At 35.0% G+C, this 22,891-nt stretch overlaps 1 protein-coding gene and 1 pseudogene across 1 annotated transcript; both read right to left on the bottom strand.

Annotated features, from left to right (window-relative positions):
* Positions 1-1,824: 1,824 nt before the first annotated feature.
* LOC130613225 (uncharacterized) lies at positions 1,825-2,611 on the bottom strand (annotated as a pseudogene).
* Positions 2,612-9,239: 6,628 nt separating this feature from the next.
* LOC130613096 (uncharacterized) lies at positions 9,240-11,520 on the bottom strand. Its single transcript, XM_057434424.1, has 2 exons — positions 11,263-11,520; positions 9,240-10,483 (listed from the first exon to the last, which is right to left on the bottom strand). The coding sequence occupies exons 1-2, from the start codon at positions 11,348-11,350 to the stop codon at positions 9,912-9,914; spliced, it is 660 nt and encodes a 219-aa protein (XP_057290407.1). The 5' UTR covers positions 11,351-11,520; the 3' UTR covers positions 9,240-9,911.
* Positions 11,521-22,891: the final 11,371 nt, after the last annotated feature.

Here is a 22,891-nt window from a genome sequence, read left to right as displayed (position 1 = left end):
ATGCCCTTTATCGAATTCATTCCAGAAATTCGCGAGGATGTAAGGAAGATAGCGACTGGGAGACTGGGAAGTAAAGTATTTAACATTGTTCGAAGGCGGTAGAACAGTGTTTCGCAGCAAGCAGTATTGAATTGAGAATCCATTTGCACATACCGAATGTTACTGCGATTAGTGTATTATTTTAAAAATACTTATACTGACTTACTATTTGCTAGGAGGGTAGGCAGCAGTTGTGAAACTTGTGGATAAGGAAACGCTTCTTAAAGAAAAGCAGCAAAAATTAGAGGTAATCGTCGTCGTTATGTGAGCAGGAATTTGCGAATCAAATTTCAATTTCATATGACGGTTTTTTGCAGGAGATAGAAAAAAGAAACGAAAAGAAAAAGAAGAAGTTTAATTAAAGTAACAACAAGAGCAGGTATGTCGTTGTAGGTGTCGTTGTCGTTGCCGTCATTTTTGTTGTTGTTGTCGTCGTCGCCGTCGTTGTTGTTGTTGTGGTCGTTGTGGCTATCGTTATCGTTGTCGTCGTAGTTGTTATTGCTGTTATTATTGTTGTTGTTGTCGTCGTCGTCGTTGTTGCTAGTTTTGTCGTCGTTGTTGTTTTTGTTGTCTTTGTGACCGTCGTCGTTGTTGCTAGCTTTGTTGTTGTTGTGTGACCGTTTTCGTCTTTCTTTTAATAGTGTTATTATCTGTAGACTGCAAAAGAAGCGAAAGCAAAAATACCAGCATCTAAAATGTTTAGAACGGAAACAGACAAATATTCTCAATTTGATGAAAGTGTAAGTTATTTAGTGGACCTACGAAGAAGAGCATCCAGAGAGTGATGTGAGGGTGAGTGTTGATTCAAATTACTTCAAACATTGTTTTATTTTGGGGGGAGAAAAGTTAAGTGCTTCACAAGTTAAGATGAGATGTTAGTATTTGATGGCATGAACTTCCCTGTATATAACCTCACTTCTTTTACAGTGGCAGTAACAAGAGCTTCTAAATACAACACGCCTATGTGCAGGGCTGTCAGTTGACCTAAGAATTAAAGAGGTGGATTTCTTACAAATATTCTTGTCTTTCTCATTTGTTTTTTTATAAGAACTTAGTTTACATGAACGTTCAGGCTGAGATTTTGTCCAAAATTAAGAACATATTAAAAAGTACTTCGCCTGAATATATTATAAAATCAAATTAATGAGCCTAGAATTACTAAGAACTGATTATTTTAGAAGGTTTATTATGTAATGTTTTTATAAGAAGATAACTGCAACATCTTCCAATCCTATAATGTTGATTATTATCCGTAAGTTTGACAATATATTGACTTTTTATCGAAAGAAGACGAGTTTAATGTTTTCGTGTGTGCATCTTTGTATGATACTTTTTTAAAAGTTCGGCAATCTCAAGTTTAACTTTAGCTTCATCTTTAGATATGATATTATTTGCAAAATGCGTAATCGGTGGTTCACTGATAAAGTTTATAGTGTCACCCTTGATGATATTGAGAATATTTTCGTCACATGTTATGGATTTCCACTGAGGGAATCTATTGGAGATCTGTCCACCTTGAAAACATTGTACTCGATGATCACAATATTCTAAAAAGTCTTTAAATATTTGATTCATTTCTTGTATTGGTGCTTGTTACTGCTGTTGTTGGAAGAGAACATCCCCTTCCTGCCTTTCCCTCTGCTATAATTGTTTTGTGAGCCGTTATTTCTATAGTATGGCTTGTTGTTTCTATAACGGTTTGCATAAGCTCGTGCATGCTTCAATTTATTTCTCTTTTTTAATTCCTTGTCACCAAACAGGTTTTTGTAACCTCAGTAGACACCGTAGTCAAGTCCTTATACCTTTCTTTCAATACAGATCTTACAAAGAGTTTTCGCTTTTGGCACAATTCTGTATTTGCATGACCTAAAAATGCAATCAGCTCAGCAGTTTTTTAGATCAGACTTTTCCTATTCATATTTTCAGAACTGAAGATCTCATTGGCTATAGAAAGTGCTGCACCGGCAGCACTTGTAAGGCTTCTTTGAATTTGAGCCACTTTCACGTCTGAGCGTTTTTTGTATACTGGACAACATTTGCCAGAGTTCTATGTTTAGTTTAGGAACAACAAGTTCACAGTTTTCAGGACTGGGATTTTTTTCAGAAAGTTTTTGCATTTTTTCCTTGCCTTTTTTGCCTGCCCAATTTTGGTTTACTATAGTGGCCCATTTTTCTTCAACAGCTGAGCCTGTTTTACAAGCATCTGTAATAATTCTGATATGTTTAAATACATCATTTTCAGATTCAGGCATCTCATCATTCTTTTGAGACTGTTCAGCCCCTGATTCACTAGCTTGGAACTCCTCCTCATTCTGAAATGCATAGAGTTCTAGTTCTTTTTCATATGCCTGGCTGAAAGGCGAATACTGTCCATCCTGAGGGGCATCATTTTCTCTCAAAGGAGAATTGTTTAGGCTCACCTGAGGAGCTGAGATTACTCTACGAGTAGCAGTGGAGGCACTTTCCTTTTGCTGAGGAGAGGTCAAAATTGTAGGGTGCTCTCTTAGGGGCTGTTCATAAGCCGGGGTGATTTTCATCTCGTGTTCATATGAAGTTTTTTACATCTCAGCCAGCCGGGATGGAAAAGTTGTTTACATTTAACAAAAGATTCATAAACAATGAAGACAAAAGAATATATTTCGAACTTTAAATAATTGATTAGAATGTTTTTTAAATCTATTGTTAATTTCATCTCGCCTAGGCGGGCTGGCTCGCCTGTCATATAAACACATTTTTATTTTTCTATGCGTTTCTTAAGAACAGCGAGATGCCGCCTGACCGAGATCTCGGTACAAACAAGCGAGATCTCGGCAAGGCGGGCTGGCTCGGTTATCATATGAACACATTTTTATTTTTTCATGTGTTTCTTAATAGCAGCGAGATCCCGCTCAGCCGAGCCAGCCCGGTCAACCGAGCTAACCCGCCTCCATATGAACAGCTCCTTAACCTTAGATTTTACATTCCTGATGTCGCAGTACTTTGTGATTTCCTCCATTTTTCTACCTCATTTGACAAAGATAACTAAGTCACTTGTTGTGGGAGGAATGGGTGTTGTGTTTGTTGTTTTGTGTCTCCTCGCCTGCTGGTGTGGGATTTGTGGTTAAATCCCCACAAATACTACGTAGAGCAGGAATTTCATCGTCTTTTGTATTCATTTTTTCTAAAAACAAAGGTAAAAAGAAATACTTACCTTTGATATGTGTGGGTTAAATTTTATTGTGGTTCGTTACAACTACACTGTCATCTTACCTCTTGGACGGATATTGCTATACTGATTTGCAGGTCGCGCTCCTTCTCACTTCACTCTCAGAAGTCTGGGAATAATTTATGAAATAAAATTGAGAAGTTATTGTTATTACGGGACCGACAAATAGATTTTAAAATCTGAAGGAACAAAATAGTGATCAATGAGGCTTAAGAAAGTTTTCGAAAATAAAGATCTCTAGATTGGCTAAAACGGTTTTAATGTGTTCGAATGAAGAAAATAGCTATTTCAAGATGCCCAAGCTAACTCTAAAAAAAGTGAGAGAGCCCATGATCTCGCCCCACGCCCTGTCCCGGTTTCGTCGGCCCTGTAGTACTGCGGTTGTTTACCTTGAATATCTTCTTTACTTTCTATTGTTACTATTACCATTGGGAGTTTGCTAAAAGGAGGTTCTTGTGTATTTAAAACACTTGCTTAAGATATTAATCTATTATCAAGCTGAGGCGCTAAGCATAAAGGATTTATTCACAATTTTGTAGTCTATGGAAAGATTCTTCACAACACAAATCATGACATTTTAAACTATTTTAAAAATCTGACATATCTATATTTACATTGGATTTAATTCAACACACTATATTCTGTGTGGCTGAATAAATAAGTTAACTGATATGTTGTTTCTCAATATTTTGAAATCAAAAAACAAAATATTTATTTTTTCCCTATACCTATATTATAATGCTCTCCGTACGTCTGTCTATCTGCCTGTAAGCAAAAGGTGATATTTGCGAGCTGCGATAGGAGAATTCTAGATTTGAAATATATTTTGTTTTAAAAAAAAATTAATGACTCTATTTTTTTTCTTCGTCAGAAGTGGGAGTGTTAGTCAATCAGTTCGACCTATTTAACCCTTTCTAGACCGGTAAGGATAGGGGTGTTTTTTACTGCTTCAGGGGTTGAAACATTGTCAATTGCCGCAATTTTCAATTGACTTCAGGACCATCATAAAAAATTTTGTATGTCGTCATTAGTGTTGTCTTGGTGATTCATGGATTAACAGGTGGTGACGGAAAAAATGTGACGGTAGTGTGACGAACGGTACGGCCGATATTTGCGTGACCTTGAGCAGTATTAGCTATGTAACTAGGCACGTGCGCCACACGTGCTAAACCTGATACTTAGCGATGTCCGTAAGTGTGGTGCGTTAAGATAATAACAAGGTCGTTACAGTAAAAATAGCTCTCCGTATTTAGCTGCGTCCAAAACAAATAATGACATATGGCAATCCAGCATATTATTTTCAACAGTGTCAGTAAATGCATCCATGTTTTTTTTCATTAGTCCATAATTCTTACGCCAAAGAAAAGATCTAATGTTAATCCAAGTGCGTTAGGGTAAAAAAGCAATATATTGCTGTGTTGTACAACACGTTTTTGTTAAACAAGAATGTGTTTATTGGGGCTTGGTTACTTACTATAAACAACGAGATGGATCAAACTCTTCACAAAAATTTGATATACTTTTAAATACAATTTTGTTATTGATGTTAACGGCACCAAGATATTTATTTAAAAGTGCTATACATACTTAGTGAAGGTATAAAAGACAATTTCACAATGCGTCTGTGTCATTTGTAATCAAACAATATAGAAGACTAGTCGTTGCCTGTGGAAAAATCCACGGGTTCGCCCGTCCTTTATATTTACCCGTCGCAACAAAGTGGATAAAAATATATCGCATTTGATATTCGTGTTTCCGTAACATTATTTTCAAACTCAGCGGGGGGTCCGCGCAGAGACAGACAGACAACGGCTATTATTATAGAGACGTGTTGAAAAAAGACGTGTTGTTAAAAAAAATTTTTAGGCAAAATTTTTAAAACATTTCCAAATTCGACCATTTTTCAAAATATAGAAATTGTGAGGTAGTATATTACAAATCTATTTAAACATGAAATTTTTATAACTCTAAATATTTTTAATATCAAAACATTCTTAGTTTTTGTTTCAAGGTCTTCAAAATTAACACTACCATCATGAACTTTTATTCAGCAGCCGTGCCGTGCGCGGTTTGACTCTCCTTTTAAACAATAGGCATGTACATCTTTAACTTTTCATGAGATGGTACTGTTTTAGTGTCAGTAAAAAAGATTTATTACTTGTCGTAACAAAGCCCGTGTTCAAGAATTAAACCGCCCTTTATTTTTTTTGATTTATTCAAAGGTAATTTCACACAATTTCCTTGTCAGGATTAATATCAGACAAATTATCTTAAGTCCATGCGGAGTATAGAAATTTACAAGCCTATCGCTTCGTTGTACAGACTATTTGCATTGTAATAACCATTTTGAAATAAAATACTTCAAGATTCCTTTTTCAAACCTAACCCAGACGCGCAATGGCTTCGTAACTTGTAAAATATGAACAATATGATAACAATCTTGTGGTCATATTCAAAATAGCGTTAAATTACAACCATCTACGTCATACGGCGTCCTCTAGTAACCACATGAGGTGATAAAATTGTAACTACTAAGCGATGGGTCAAGAATCTTGAAGTTTCATTTTAAGAATGATTATTTGTTCTGTTATTTGTTCGTTTTTTAGAATCAACTCGAAAAAAATATGAAGAAAATAGAGTATTGTTTCAAACAACTGAAAGTCTCAGGACAATAATATACATTGACAATCAACACGTGAAGTTAATAGTGTGATTGCCGAGAAAATTGATATTACATTTTTGCCCTAAAAGTTGATGACCAATACCCTATTCTGCATGCACCCACTCGCTTTACCAATTAAAGGTGTCATCACTCATTTAACAACCAATGTTTTTGGGGATGATTCTTAAATCTAAAGGTGATTGCGTACCCTAAACAAAACCAAAAAAGGTATTATTTAAGTATTTTCATTCTCCTGTTTTACCATTACGTCGCTACCGCAAGTATCTGTGCGGCTCTTTAGTGCGCAAATTTTCGGGACCAGGATCATGCAAACTTTAACCTAGGGTCTTCTAGCCCCTGAGCTGTTATTGCGAAGCGACCAACAGCAGGCATAACTTTCATTACTTATGAGCGATTATGTGACCAGCATGTGCCAGGGTCTTTTTGCCGCCATCAGAATCATCAAGAAAGGGGAAATGGTCTGGGAACCAGATTGAGATCATTTATATGTTATGCTGCTTAAAATATATATTTCCTGATTTTAAAAGTGTAATAATATAAAACACAAAAACAGTAATATATTTGGACTACTGCAACTTTTTGTCTTTATTCATTCATCTTGAACATTTTCCCCGGTGCCTCCATGACAGTTTGGGGACAAAGTTATTACTACACACGAAGTATATCTGGGATAATCGAGTTTAGACTATACGAGCAAGACATATACTCTCAAAAAACCCCGTTGTTTTTTTTCGACGTTCTGTAAAGCGTGATGAAAGAAGTCCTTTAAAAACACTTAATGTGCTTAAACGTCACAGAATTTACCACTCCCACCCTCCCACTCTCTCTCTCCTTTCTTACTTTGAATTGACGCTTAGAGTACACTTTTTGATTTGTGAGTCATGTCCTATTTTATGATAATTTATGCTTCAACAACGCGTACACAACTTTTCATAAGGAACATCTTATAAAGAAACACAAGACTTTTAAAACAATAACCAGATAGATAATTAAAGAGTTATAAAAACATAGTTACCTGGACATATCTTGTTTTAAAATGTACGTAAGGCCCATATACCACATGTAATTAAAACAAAAAAGTTTGACTTTGATTGGTACACTATCCTAATTAATTGAAAAAGTGGAATTGATCATTCTAAGTCTAACGTCAACAAGCAAAGACTGAGCAACAATCAAGTCTGGAATATAGAACTTAAGCAACGATAACCCTACTCGTGCTGAATGTAAAACTAATTTTTACTCACTTTAGCAAACTTGTTGACGTCATTAGCAACAATACTGCATCACCATTTTTTCTTAAACAAGTTGTTACTTAATGTCTGCACATCACTCGTGGTAAGTATCATTTCTATTCATCAACATCTTTAGAAATTATTTGATCAGTCCCACCCCCCAACATTGAGTTGCCCCCAACAGTATCAATAGATTTTCTACTTTTTAAAAAAAGCGTGCATGTAAAGCTATGTTTTGTTTATAAAAAGGGAAAAAAGATCAGCAAATAAAACGTATCGGCTTCCCGAACAAGCGTTCTCTTCACTTTTGGTTTTATCTATATATTTGTATACGCTTCACAATCTCGTCCATGTGATTCATGACATCGACATTACCACGATAGGGTTCATAAGTGAAATAAATATTAACAGAATGTTTTGATTAGTACTAAAGATCTTTCATTCTATAGTATTTCCAACTAGCGGACTATGTCCCCTAATTAGAACTGTTCGCTATTTTGGAAAGTTGATATTTTTACGCTTATTTTTGACATACCGAGTAGATTCTAGGGGCTGTGGGATTGTTCCGGACATAAAGAGACAACAAAACACGAATGAACATAAATATCTGCTATTTCTAAATGTCTAAAACAAAAACGACAATAAAGATCCTAATAAAAACCGTTCGTCAATTTCTCTATAAAAAAACAATTGGACCCGCTTATTACCTTGTCTGCTTTTTAGAAGGTGTTCTATTGGACTTTGACTGAAATTCAGTCGGTATAAAAAAATCTGTCCATTAATCGCAAGTGTGTTAGAGTGCTCATTAATTAGTGAGGCGACTGTATCCACTAATATATGTAAAGTGACTTGTGCGAACCATGCTGAAGTAAAAAAAAAGTCAATGTCCGTGTACATGTATATCAACTCTATTGTGTATATTGTTTATAAACTATAATCTTAAATCCGTAGAAAATTAACGCTCAACACCCAGATTTGTATATCAATCAGATAGATAACGGCTATTATTATTAAGACTAGTGAATTTCAGCGTGTGGAAAAATTCACGAGTATACCCATCGTACTCCGGTCACCAAATTTTCGCTTGTCGTACATATCCAGGACATCGCTACTTCGTACATTCTAATCACAAAATAGCAATTTAGCCACCATTTCTGACACACAAGAGACTTTCCAAAGAATTATATTTTATTATACTATTTTTCTTTTTATGGTTTGTCATTGTTGATGTCATAAGCGAACTCAGACTTGAAAACGTCGACGGGCATTGAATTTTGTGTCTTGTCTGTAGCGTTAGGGTTAAATATAAATTAAATAACCCAGCACGTGCAAAATCTATCTAAAATGAAAATATATCGCACTTGCTATTTGTAGCTGGAAAGTTTCGTGTGTGGTTTAGCATGACACTGTTTTTGCTAATAGTAAAACAACGGCTATTATTGTTAAAAATTTACTTAGATATATACACATCCCTGTACAAGCTTGTTTTGCCGTGTCCCATCGGTATCACATCATCAGCTGGGCTAGTGTGTGTGTGTGTGTGTGTGGGGGGGGGGGGGGGGGGGGGAAGGGAGGGGGGGGAGGGTTTGAACGGCGAACCTTTTGATTCGTAGTTAATATTATTGAAACCCATTTCACCAACTAGGCCACAGACTCTACTTAGATAAATATATTTATGTTGTAACAAAGTTCCTTCAAGGAAATCTAAGGTTAGGTTCCCTCATACAAATGCTTGGTCGCAAAAAAACTTCTCGGAGTAAACCCTAAATTTAAATCAACCAATGAGCACAATGCAATTTACGTAAGCGTGGACACACCTAACCACATTGAGGAAAAAAGTGATTTACTTGATATTAACTACGTGAGCAAAGAACAATAGCAAGCTGCCAAATTAGTAATGACCATCAGTATTTTGCCGCTAAATAATTTTTTGCCCCCAGTGTTAATCTTCTCTATTTTCTATTCCGATTCTTGTGTTTTTTGTAATTCTTATTAAGCTGGTCTCCAGGCCATTATTTACTTTACGTCAAAAAATTGTTGATGATGAAGAATTGCATGCGTTAAACATATGAACAACATATTACGCTTTCCTTTTTTTATCTTAAATTATATCATGTACAATACAAACACAGAAATATTAAATTACATTATTTGCCAGCAAACATAAATTAAGTAATATTACAACACAATCTTTAAGCCATGGATAACAAATGATGAAATGTGCCAAAAAAAGGCGTGGCGCCAACTTCAATCCCAGGGATTTTGTTTCTCTTTTTGATCTCGCCGTCCCTTATATCAAAAAGAGAAAAAAAGCCCTGGGATCGAGGTTGCCGTGGCGCTTTTTTTTCATTACTTCTTAAAAACATTAAAAATAAGTTTAATATAAACAATAATACAACATAACTCATAAAGTTATGAAAATATACATACATTGAGAAATATCTCATTGGGGATTTTGCTTAGGCGTTTTTTTTTGTAAGACTTAGATAGAGAAATAAATGTGAACGCAAAACATTTATACAGACTTGTGATGTCGATTTTGTGCATACAGTGAAATGTATAAAAAGTAATACAATACTTCATATAAATAATAAAAAATATAATAATATGAAAATAAACTAATGTTTTTTGTTTTCATTTTTTCGACTGCTTTTTTAAGCTGCATTACTGGTAAAACTTTTCGGCTTCTCGCTTCATTATGCTACCTTCGTGAAGTTCCAAATGACTCAAACATTTTTCTTAAATAACACAGCTACACCTTCTTTTCTTGTAAAGTTCTCCACGGTGTTATTGCTGCGGGATAATGTGATAATGTATTCTTACGGGAAGAATCACTTTTGTTGACAAGTGATTTTACACATAGGAAAGTTAACGTGACCACAACAAAGCCTGATATAAAACCTGCCACAAACACTAAAAGAACAGTTTTATATCCTCTGTTAAAAACAATAAGGGGTTGAGAGTTCTGCTTTGTAAGATTTAATTGTGTTTTCGTTTCCTTATTTCTCCCCACATGGTCCTCTATTTGATTACCGTCCTTTAGAGATGATTTTCCTTTTGTTTCACTCATGAGACCTTGCATAAACGGCTCCCAGCCACCCTTTTCTCTAGTTCGATAACGAGGCCACCTAGTTGGAACTATTCTAGATATAGAATTTGTTCCTCTCGTCCAGTATACAGTAACAGATGGGTGAAAACATTTGTAGATACATAAGATGTTAGCCGTTGGGCTCAGACCTTTTTCTTTACATCGATTACAATCGATGAAGGCCTCTGTAGACGGATACGGGCCTTCTTCATTGGTTCTTTCAGTAGGTTTCACTTCTGAAAGAAAAACACGGAAAACCTTTAGTAGAGGTATGCACAGTGTGATGATATCCGAAATAAATACACTTTGCTGCAACGGGTAAATTCCCGTAGAATTTAAGGACCGGCCAATACATTATAATACTCGCTGTTTGTCTGTGAGCTACTTTAAAAACCAGAGTTTTTGTAATCGGAAACGTCATTATATTCGCACCCATAATCATAGTAATAACTTCGTCCAAGTAAACTTCGTTACTTCATGCTAATAGACTAACCTAGATGTACGAAAAAGCGATGCGGGAAATATGTGCGGGTAAACCCCACTTTTGTCCCCAGAGATTTTTGCCTTTCCGATGTGAAAGAAGACGGCGTCCTTTCATCATATCAAGCGAAAAAATTCCTGGGAACGAGGGTGGCGATCCTCCGTGGAACTTTACTCTGAATAACGACTTGTCTTAAAGTGAAAACATATCTGTCATCAAATGAGATATATTAAAATTACTGGTCCAAATAACTGACTGGCCACGGATATGCAAAATAATAAATCTCTTTAATAATAGCCGTATTCCGTCTGTCTGTTTGTTCGCGAGAAAAAATTCGTCTTATGGAAACACGAAATGCGATAAATAAAGGAAAGGCGAACCCGTGGATTTCTCCACGGTGCCATGGACTATTCTAAAAAGATTAGCCTTATGCATTATGTCGCAATTAATTTGATATTAATATTAATTAATATCAATTAGATAATACAGTATGAAATAAATACTATGTTATGTTGGTAACTTCAAAACACCCACCTGTTACTGTTGGCTCTGTTAGACCAGCAGACACCAGTCTACATGAGCATGCCAATGTTAACAATAATACTCGCTTAATCGAGTTCATTTTTGCTTCGAAGATCTTTCTAAGTTGAATATGCGAATTAATAAAGCAAGCACTTTTATAATATAAGTCTTGTTTACTTGAATCACTGCCAAGTTTTTTTGACGAAATGATTTTTGTGCCAAGAGCTTGTACTTACACAAAAGATCAACAAAACATCATTTTTGTCACAAATACATGCAAAATGTCAACAAATTCAACGATTTCATGTTAAAAATAATCCTTGTTTTCTTTTGAGTTATGTTAAAAATGCAAATTTAAGTTCATAGAAAGATCAACAAAAAAGTGAGATTCATGTCACATGGAAATATTTCAATGTTACAAGGATTATCTTTGTAAATGAGAGTGTCTTACAAAATTAAACTTCTGTGAACAGCTTGATGCCAAAAACCTCGGGTGTAAAGGGTTTGGAGAGCTAACAGTTTCGCGAGGTCAAAGAATCGCTAAATTTTGTAATAAAAACTTTTGGTAATTGTAATTTTTGAAAAAATTTCGCGTAAAAAACTTTCGCGTATATCGAAAATGAATAATTTGCAAGGACAAATTTTTCGCGAATGGCAACAATTCTCTCTTTTTCTCCTATTATTAGTAACCAAGCGTCTACATCTATTACTGTTTCAATAAATCGTGATATCCAAGAAACATCCAGGAAAAATGACATCGTAGTTGATGATTAAAGATGAAATAAATCACTGTCTTTAACATTTTCCTGTTTATTTTATTTTTTTGTGGCGTCTTTAAAAATATTTATAATTGATAATTTCCAAGGGAACTTTCGCGAAAATAACCAAAAAACGTGAATTTTTCTGCCATTAAACTGTTACTTATCTATATTATAATACCCACATACGTCTGTCTGTCACGCAAAGTGGTACCGCAAGTAATGCAGTATACGGACGGGCAAAATCGTTGATTATTCAGATGCCACTGACTAGTATGGATATAAAACCATACGAAAAGTTATATAGAGGTTGTGTGCAAATCCTCTTTATTATCTAAATTCTCCATTTTTGTAACTTCCCAACGTATCATTTTAAGTTTTAACAACAAAACCCCTTATTTTATTTTACCTTTATTTATATCTCGGTTTTACATGAAAATAAGACAACTAAGTGACTTTGCAAAGAAACTCTCAAGAGAATAGACGATACATGATCTAATGGATCAATATTTTAAAACCTTAACTAAATATCAGAAATGCGATTCGTTGTTGTCTTTTGAAGTAGCTGCATGTAGTGATAAACTCAAAAATACATTTATTTGAAGAAAACAACTGAGACAGTAATGATGTGAGATTAACAATATTGAATTTCATTTCTGATCTGTCTATAGTTCTCACAGATAACGTCAGTTTGTGTCAACTATTTTGCGTTCTGGGAAAAAAGCACAGGACTATGAGGTGTTTATTGCAACTTTGACATGTTATGCTTTCGCTAGCACAAATCAATCCTCTTACATTTCCTTCACATCTCCCCTTCTCTGAAGATGTAATAATCTATTTTTTGATAAATTCTATCTCCTTAATTGTTTACTTTCTTAACATAATACACATCGTTCCAAGCAATTTGACGTTTCAAATATTCAAAGCATTTGAAAGAATTGCGTCAGAGAATGTCTGGTTTTATTCTTGCAAAATAATTGACGACAGTATGTAAAGAAACAATTGATTCTTTCTTTGACATTTCACAAGGCAGTTTAGAAAACCAACAGAAAGTTGAAGGGTGTGTTATCAAGCTTAAATATATTTTTTAAGGAACTCTATTTGATATTATTGTCTTTTAACTACTGAATTGTCAAAATTATCCTATACTGAATTTCAATTTTTGCTTATTATATATCGGATATAGATAAAGCTTTATTCCCATCAATTGAAATTTTTCCAAGATTCTGATATTTTACAATTTTGAAACAGACTTTAGCATGAATTCCACGACATGACAAAACTTCTATTTATACCTTGACTTTCAACCTTTGTGTACCATTTCCGTCAACAACAAAAAGGTTTGCGTCAAATATAGACAGACTGAACCACAAACAACGACATCCGTTTCGGAATGGACGGGTTAATGACGTCATCAAAAACCTTCAAACCCTGATATCTCTGCAACGGTTTGTCAAAAATACACGATCCTATACATTTTCTTGATCAGCGTTTCAAGATCTATACGATAAAGGCAACAGGTATACGAATTTTTTTAAAAAAATTTTTGGGTTTGGACAGGCCATTGCTGACGTCAAAAAAATTTTTAAACCCTTATATCTCATTAACCGCTCATCCAAAGCACATGATCATATACATTTTCTTGATTAGTGCTTTAAGCTCTCCACAATAGAGGCAACGTGAAAATAAATTCTATTTTTTTGTTGGATGGGTTGCTGACGTCATCAAAATTACAATGATGTTTCTTTTTTCGTTGTTATCCGGCCTAAGTGGATTTTTCCACTGGTTTTATCTATATAATAATACACCAGTTCCGTGTGTCTGTCTGTGACTTTTGCAAAGTGGATTATATTCTTTACAACTTTTTTCATAAAGTTTTCATAAATATCTCATTAACCGCTCATCAAAAGCGCATAATCATATACATTTTCTTGATCAGCATTTTAAGCTCTACACAATAGAGGCAATGTGAAAACAAGGTTCTAAATTATTGTTTTATGGAGTTTTATGGGTTGCTGATGTCATCAAAGTTTAAATGTCTCTTCTTTTTCGTTTTTAATCTGCACAAGTGGAGTTTTCCACGGGCTTTATCAACTTTCGAGTAGTCTATATAATATTACGCCAGTTCTGTCTGTCCGTGACTTTTCCAAAGTGGATTATATTCTTCACCATTTTCTTTGCTAAAGTCTGTAAAACATCGCCCACAAAATTGTTCTGTAATTTACCAAACTTTTAACGTTAAAATAATATTAACGTCAAAGGAAAGTAACTAATGAAGCCATTACAGTGTACTTAAAACTTTGAGGCCAAATAAGTTGGAAACGAGGTGGTGACGTCAATGATTATTCACCGCGTGGGTAACTACGGACCACCTAGGACCAATTTAGGTAATATTCCCATACCTGATACCCCATATAGTCCTTAAATCCGTTTCGGAATGGATGGATTAATGACGTCATCAAAAAACCTTCAATTCCTAATATCTCTGCAACCGTTTATCAAAAGTACATGATCATTTACATTTCCTTCATCAGCAGTTTAAGTTCTACATAATAGAGGCAACGTGAAAACATGGTTCTTATTTTTTTTTGTAGATGGGTTGCTGACGTCATCAAAATTCAAATGACGCTTCTTTTTCATTTTTATCCTGCCTCAGTAGATTTTTCCACGGACTTTATCGACTAGTAAATAATAAGAAGAGTCACATTTCGTGATGATAAAACATCAGCCAAATGCAAGCGCAAACTATCCACAACATGAAAAAGAAGAAGATATTTAATGATATTTTTTACCTAAGATGCGTCCACGATTACCGTTTTTTCTATAAAAGACCATTTTATACTTTATGCAGTTCTGTCCTTAATGTACATTTTTATCTCAGGAATAGCTACATCCATAGTAGACTTGTTGATCCTAAGTTATGTCGTGTTTTCCATGAACAACAGGCTTATATCGGAACTAAAATCCTGTTCATACAGACGAAGCTCGTTATCTCCAACACTCACTATCTTAAAGGTACTGTCCAGTAAAAATATAATAATAAAAAGGTAGCCTGAACTTAATTGCACTTTTCTTATTTGTTGCGAAAATATAAGTGGTTATATTTCTAAAGTTAGTTTTACAACTCGAATAACATTTCTTTTATGTTTACAAATTCTTCATCATCGCACGTTATCGAAAGCAAATTTATACCGAAGCCATTCTACATGAAAGGGAGGCTAAAATAATATTTTGTTGTGACATAAGCGTTGGGTTCTCGGCGAATCAAAACATTGTAAATAGAAAATGATTGTTTTACTGTGAACAATATTACCAGATTAATTTATTTTTTTTTAAATATTTTACCCCCTTTTTAAAAAAATGTAGCAATTTATGAATATTTAATTTCAAAGCATGCAACTCACTTTCAGAGATAGAACTTAATGTCCCTGTCCACACAAACAGAATGTCTGTCTCTACACAAATTAAACTAGATTATTTTAAAGCTGCTTTATTTTTTGTGTCGATACTGAGACCAGACGCAGGTAAGATTATTTACGTAAAAGTATATCTACGCAGACATCTGTGGAGTGGCCAATGCTCAAACGCAGACAGCAACGTGCGATGATGAAATGAAAAAATCTGACGCGACATTACAAGTTAAACTCCTTGACGAATCTGAATCATTTCTTGTAATATACCAAACGATATGACAACTGTTGTTGTCATATCGTACATATATCTTACTCCAGAAAGCCGACCAGCAAAGAAGGAATTATAGAAAATACAAACGCATTAAATAAATTGTGTTTTATGTACCTTTATACTTCCTCCACAATTATAAACCTCGTTCCCAATACCCCTATTCTATTACCAAAGCTACCTCAATTAGCGAACAAAAAGAAATACTTGGTTCGAGGTTATTCATATTTATACTTTTTATAAGGGCGAAGGGGCCAGGCAAAAGCGATTCATGTCTACATAGTTCTTTTAGGTAAGTCAGGAGTCGGTGAATTAGCTAGGATGGTCAGGTTGGCTATGAATAGGCTTGCTCGTGGATGAAAATGACCAGGATTATTATTCGATAATTCTGAGATCTAAAAGTGTTCAACGAAGACGGAAATCTATCAACGTTTTGTCCGACGAAAGTTCTAAACGAGCTAAGGACCAAACTAGAAATGTGGCGGGCATTTTGTCTGACGAGACTCCAAAAATTATTTCGAGGGCTGCCATCGCACGCTGTAAAGTAGGATTTTATAGGTTGATTTTTAAAACTCAATATTAATTTTTCAGGCGTGCAATTAATCGCACGCCTGAAACGATTTACGCGTGTGCCACGGCGTGCGCGTGCGATCGAACGCCTCTCCTGAGAAAGACTGTTGTTTTTAATTTACAATTGAAATATTCTCGTCGTCAACTTCATTTGTCCGAGGAAAATCAATTTCAGGTATTTCTTTACCTTCTTTGAAGCCAGTATACACCCCATTCAAACTTGGATATTCTCTACGTATCTTAGACACGAAACAAGATGGTATAACTCGACGAACGCCTTTCCCAAGTGGTTATGAACAAACCAACAGAATTGGCGGTATGCCGCATATCGATAAGATCTAAAAATATCATCCTCAAATAATAAGATTGGAAATACTACGACAACAGAAATTTCAAGAGTGCTAGCGATTTTTTAAGTCCACGGCTTTCCCGATCGCGGAGAGCAACTAACGCTGTCCACAAAGTGTTCTTTAAAATCACAACCGCGCTGAAGTCTTCGCGCTCTGTTTAGTATGCTCTGTTATACATTTCTTATCTAAAACACAATAGAAACCTTGTACCCAGGCGCTCATTTATAATACAACCAGTAAAAAAATGTGAAGTCAAATTAAATAGGTACCGTAGTTGCAAGTATTTTATAGTGTCCACCTCGTTACAGCACAAACACTCATCAGCTGAAGACATCCTCTCGCACTTTTCACATAAGCACCACTCACTGATATATATCTGTGCGAGAAGCAACGGGTAATTCTGGTGCGTCTGGGCCATCGGCATTATAAGAGGGGCTTTGTTGTTTGTTATTGGGTCGTTCTGGCTCAAACTGAAATCCAATTATGTTTTAATTTCTGCTTGTAAACATGATTGATAAACGTAAAAAATGAATACCATTAACTTTTTTTCTTTATTTCTCTTTCTGCACGCGCCAGTCTCTTACACGGGGGTAACCCAAAGAATACGTCATTGCATAAAAAGCGCATATTATTGTTTTTACCCAGTCCTTTTCCGCGTTCGAAGTTCAGTAAAAATGGCGATTGAGAATGGCATGGTCAAGTAAACAAATTCAGTTTAAACTTATGAAAGACAATTTTGGTTGTATTTTAATACTTTTTTCTTTACTTTTGTGCCGAAATGTAATTAATATCAAGTTTTAGTATTTTACCGGACGTACTGTCCGGTGAAACGTACTTTAAACTTTCACTAGCTCGAACTATTTTTCCCCGTCCCTTGAACAGTTTAACCCTATTCGGTCCGGGGGGGGGGCGGATTCCGCCCCCCCTGACGGTTTTTTTTTAATAACTCCTGATTGCTTTGTTATATGGCTATGATACTTACTGAGTTTCAACATTTATCTATTAGACACCTGCATGCTAATTTTTTAGGTCCCATACCTTTCAGAGGCTTTGATATTGGCCATTACTGGAAACTATCCCTAAAAATCTCTATGAAATCCTTATAATGGGGAAAAGATAATAACTCCTGTTAGGATTATCCTGAGAACTTGAAACTTGCAACACAACTTTGTTTCATCAAGAAGAATCAGTTGGAATAATTTGAACACGTGACTAATCCGATTTCCCGATTTTGTCGGATTTTACCCGAAAATCGGAAAAAAACGGATTTTCGGGCAATTTTTGGCAATTTTTTTATCCGATCCATGTAAAAACCGGAAGATATGTTAAATAACTTTTATTTAGCTTTCAGAAACTTCAAACAGAATGTAAAAATTCGCTCTAGAACAAAAGTAATTATATTTTAAGCAGAAAGTGGCATTTTTAACAATTTTCAAGCTTTTGATGACGTCACAGAAAATGTGCTGACGTAAGCAAATTTTTTTTGGCGCCATTTTGTTCCTTTTATGACGTACTATAAGTGTGCCAAGTTTGATTCAATTTGAACAACCCTATGAAAAGTTATTGAGGGGGGGCGGAATCCGCCCCCCCCCCCCCCCCCCCGGTCATAGTATGTTCGAAAAACCCCGGACCGAATAGGGTTAAGCAACTCTAGGCTAAAAAAAGCTCGTCATCTCGAACTCCGTTATTTCGAACTTTCAATTTCGAATCAATTTTTTGATTTCTTGAACTGCGTTTCGCTCGTTATCTCGAAGTTTCGTTCGAGTTGCTGTTAAATAATAGAACGAAAATCGTTCCATTTTAAAAATTAATGAAGGTCACTTTGTTTATTTTGTTCTTTCAACATGGCAGTCTAAAGAAAGTAAGCTGTGAAAATCGTAGTTCGAAATTGTCGGGCTTTAAAGGACTTTGAAAGGCATTTCAAATAAAGATCGTACGTCTCTTCAATGCAATTGGTGATGAAATGCGTCAGCTTCCACAGCGCTTCGAACCTTTGTTTGTAAAAGGGAAATTGGATGCCAAACAGCAGACCAGCTGAAAAAATGATGTAAACAGGGATTTATAAAAAATACTATGTATCTAATTTACTACGACTTCGATAAATGTAAATGTTTCAAATAAACTTTTTTTTACTTGTTTGATGCCGAGAAAAATCTCTTTGGGTTATAAATACCGCGACCTTTTAAATTTATATTAATTTTTATAATTAATTTCAAAACTTTCACCATCTTGAACTTTCACACCACTTGCTTCCGTTACCTCAAACACTCGCTATCTTAAACATTCGACCACCCGAACATTTTCGCTGGGCCCTTCACAGTTTCGAGATAACGAGCGTCGACTATATTTCTTTTTAAACATGGCCTGTTCTGTTGAAATGGAAAAGCAACATCGCCCGGCGAATGTTTCTCAGCCGAGAAGGAGCAAGAGTTATGCATAGGCAGATGTGAGGAGCGTTAAAAATGTCTTGGTCGCAGTTTTTGCGATGTCTGCATTATGGAATAATCCCGTTGATTGCCCACAAAGGTTCAGGAAATCGAGAAAATAATCATCTGGTTTTAGCAAGAATCTTCACTGTTTGAGAATTTAAATCTAACCAAAAAACCTAAAATCCCAAGACCTATGTCCATTTGTAAGCCGTTTGACAGATCAGCCGTTTTTTCTTCCTTGTTGCTATTTTTTATCAGTTTTATGCAATTATTCTTTATTAGTGACTAAATTCAAAGATTCAGTTACCAAAAAGTGACAAAAAACAAAAATTTAGTCGGCAAAAAGTAACTAAGTTTTGTCCAAGTGACTAGTATTTTTGCCAACTTTTTGTTTTTGCTGATTAATTTTTTTGCCGACTTTTTTTACCGATAAAGTACTATATAAAAAGTTTTCCTTGGTAGAGGGACCACAACATTTTTTTCTTCAACTGTCAGTTAATTGACACAAAGTGTTTATTAACAGAGGTCCTTATTTGACCAGGTAAGGCGCGTAACACGCTTTTCAATGTCTATTCACTTTGCCAACAGATTTCGTAAGTCCATCTGTTATAAATAGCAATTCTTACACAATTTGTTTGCATATGTACTTTCTGTGATTTGTTGTACATAGTGTTCAAATAGAAATAAAATGCTACGTAGGCATTTTTTTGAATACCGAATAGAACAACAGACTATGGCGCGCTAAAAGGGACTATTTTACCATCGTTCTAACTTTAAAACTATTTAGCTGTTTAAACTACCTTGTTATTATAATACTATTCTTCACATTTATGGTTATTATTTTTATCATTATTATTAATTGACATACATTTGGGGCATCCATAAATTACAATGGTTCTTAATGCTGAAAGGTTTAAATACTAAATGTATGTGCAAACGTAAATATAAATTTAATCAGAAATAAAAAACAAAATGAACGTGAGAAAAAAGACCAGCTGCTTCAGGTGGACCGAATTAATTCAAAACACTACCAACAGTTTCACTAAGGACTTGAGCGGCAAGACGAATTTTCATTACAGAAAAAGGTGTCAGTTGGACATGATCATTTGTCAACTTGTGAACTAACTTTAAGCCACTTTCTAGGTCTTCATGATAGAGTTGTGTAACATGACTCCAAAGAATATACAAACCACTATTCCACATATAGCTCGACCAGAACCAAAATTTGAGAGACAATTTCGTGATGTTTTTATGAGATGCAGAGCATCAGCAAAAAAAAAGATGTAACAGTTGTCATTTCATGAAAATGTCATTTAAAGGAACAATATCGTTATCGTCAATTATATTGAAAAGTTTATGCAGAATCGACTATATCTTTTTCCAATGTTCTACTTAGGATTTTACGAATTACTAATGAATGAAATTGATTATGTGTATTATGTTTCAAATTAACGCCCTCTATAGGCAAGGTTTTTATTAGAAAAGGTCGACTGTTAGAAAGGACGTTTATTGAAACAACTGATCAAAAAAATAAAGCTTTAAATAAAGCTTTTGATTGAAGATACCTCCAGAAGAGAAATGTTGGCTTGATTTGGCCATGATTTGGCGAATAACAAAAATAATTTATTTATTTTGATGCGTTGAAAAACAAAAACAAAACAAAAAACAAGACAAACAAAAATACAAATAAACAAAAAAGTAAATAAAGCAGCGCTGCATCTACAGTATCTCTTTACTAAATAACAGACTCTCCAGAGGCCACCTTAACGGACAGGTTTCATTACACCAGCATAGGCTGTTCAAAGTCTCATAGGAAAAGAAATATTTTTCTAAACAACATGGATATTTTTAAACTTTCTTCTTTTTAACTGACGGACATCTGCAGAAAAGGATGCAACAGCTCTTATAAAAGAAATAACGAACAAAAAAAATACTAGTAGACTGCTACTCAGGTGCGGATCCAGGATTAGTCAGATAAGTCGCGTGACTAAGTGTAAATTTGACGAAAAATGTTAGCCAAGCGAAGATGTCGACGATCCAGGTGTTGCAAACGGAGGGCGTTGAAAAATCAGATTGTAATTTATTTACGGCGAAAAGCCATGGTTCACAGCCCTCTCCAATTCGCCTATAGCGATGTTGACCTCAAAGTTGTGACGTCACTACCATATAGACTGAGAGGGTTGCAAATTATAGCTTACAGATTATGACTGATTGGTTACTTATAACCTGTTAGGCTATAGTTTTAACTCCCATCCGTCAGGATTAGTCAAAGACTCACGCCTTTTGGCTTGGATTCTTTCCGTACAGCAGATATGTTGGCGCGGGTGCTTACTGATTTGAAGTGTGATAATTTTGAATCTGTTCGTAAAATGCAAAAAGAACTTTTAGAAAGTGTTTATTCTCGAGCATTTTTGTTGTCTGGGGATTTTTATCCCTTGGTTGGTAAAGGTCTTCATCGGAATTCAGGTCCAGATATTTACCTTCCATCTGAGGCGAGGTGTGAAGATAAAGGAATTATTGCTTTAAGGTGAGAAGTATGTTTTTTACTCTCCAACACACCTTGCATTTATTTAAAAGGTTTTCAGTATATTCGCTACGAAAAGCTAGTTGAGGGAGAGTTTTTTACAACAGACTATTAAAACCAAATACAAAAAGATTTAATTAGCTAATAGCTAGGGCTAATACACCTTTACGATAATTCGGAAAAAATAACACTCCATCGCAGCTTATTTTGCGATCAGAGGAGGTAAACATCACACTTTTATAAGAGTTTATTAAGGAGAAAACACTTTTTTTTCGTGATAACTTTTCTTGCCGCGTTTTGTTTTTAATAAAATGTACACATAAGCTGTATCTTATTATTATTAACGTTTCCTGAAAATTTGAAAGAAATTGATATGACGGAAGTTAAAAAACTGGAGAAAACACGCTTTCGTCTCTAACAAACTCTCATAAAAGCACGATTTTTACCTCCTTTTTCCGATATTGTGGAACGATGGAGGGCCGTAGGAACGCATGTACAATTGAATTATCGTAAAGGTGTATTGTTATTGTAATATGAGCGTTGAACAGAATTTTCAGCATTGCGGAGGAATTCTTTCTCAATTAATATTTGTGTTGTTATTAGAAGCAAGAACTTGACATTTGGATGAGTAAGGTTGGTGATGAAAATAAACAACTCTTCAAATGGCTATTAGGAAACAAAGTTTGTTGAGTAAAAGGTCATGGTAAAATATATTATTTTTAGATCCAATCCATCAGGAGACTGTCTATACAGCTCATCATCGTTGGCATTGGTATAGGTGATAATTCTCTTGTTGATGTTTTGAGAACCTTGACATCCATAGAACTTTTCTTGCATCCTTCTTTTTATTCCAATCATCTTTGTTTTCAATTTGCTTTTAAAAACCAAATGGTAAATATTTTTATATCTGAGAAAAGTTTATTCAGATTTTCCCTTTCCCATATTGTTTGTGATATGACTCTTTCTCCTGAGGAGGCAGTTAAAGCAGAAGCAATCAACAACTGTACCCCCAAGACATGGTCTCCTTTTCTATCAATACTTGCCTTGTCAACAGTAATAAAGAGAAAAATTAACACATTTTACCCACATATCGGCTTGTTACAGTTTGTTACAACTTTCTTTACACAGTGTATATTGCCACACCCATCTATCTTACCTGATGAAGATCAGTTAAAAATTTTATTTTGTCATGAAGATATTGTTAAGTCTGGTGTAGACTTCAAGCCAAATCATTACGTTCCCCTTTTTCCAGGTTGTAACTGTCTTAACCGAAAGTTGCATTCCTATTTCAGCATGCAAAAAGCAGTAAAAAGCCCTTCTTAATTCTTC

The sequence above is a fragment of the Hydractinia symbiolongicarpus genome, chromosome 10 (assembly GCF_029227915.1).
Source record: "Hydractinia symbiolongicarpus strain clone_291-10 chromosome 10, HSymV2.1, whole genome shotgun sequence".
Lineage (NCBI taxonomy): Eukaryota > Metazoa > Cnidaria > Hydrozoa > Anthoathecata > Hydractiniidae > Hydractinia > Hydractinia symbiolongicarpus.
Note: the sequence above shows the minus strand (reverse complement) of the source record. Positions and strands in the feature narration are given on the sequence as shown.

Coding starts and splice junctions, on each gene's coding strand:
- LOC130613096 (XM_057434424.1), bottom strand. CDS start 11,350: ATGAACTCGATTAAGCGAGTATTATTGTTAACATTGGCATGCTCATGT. Junction 10,484..11,262: donor AACAGAGCCAACAGTAACAG/GTGGGTGTTTTG, acceptor TTTTTCTTTCAG/AAGTGAAACCTACTGAAAGA.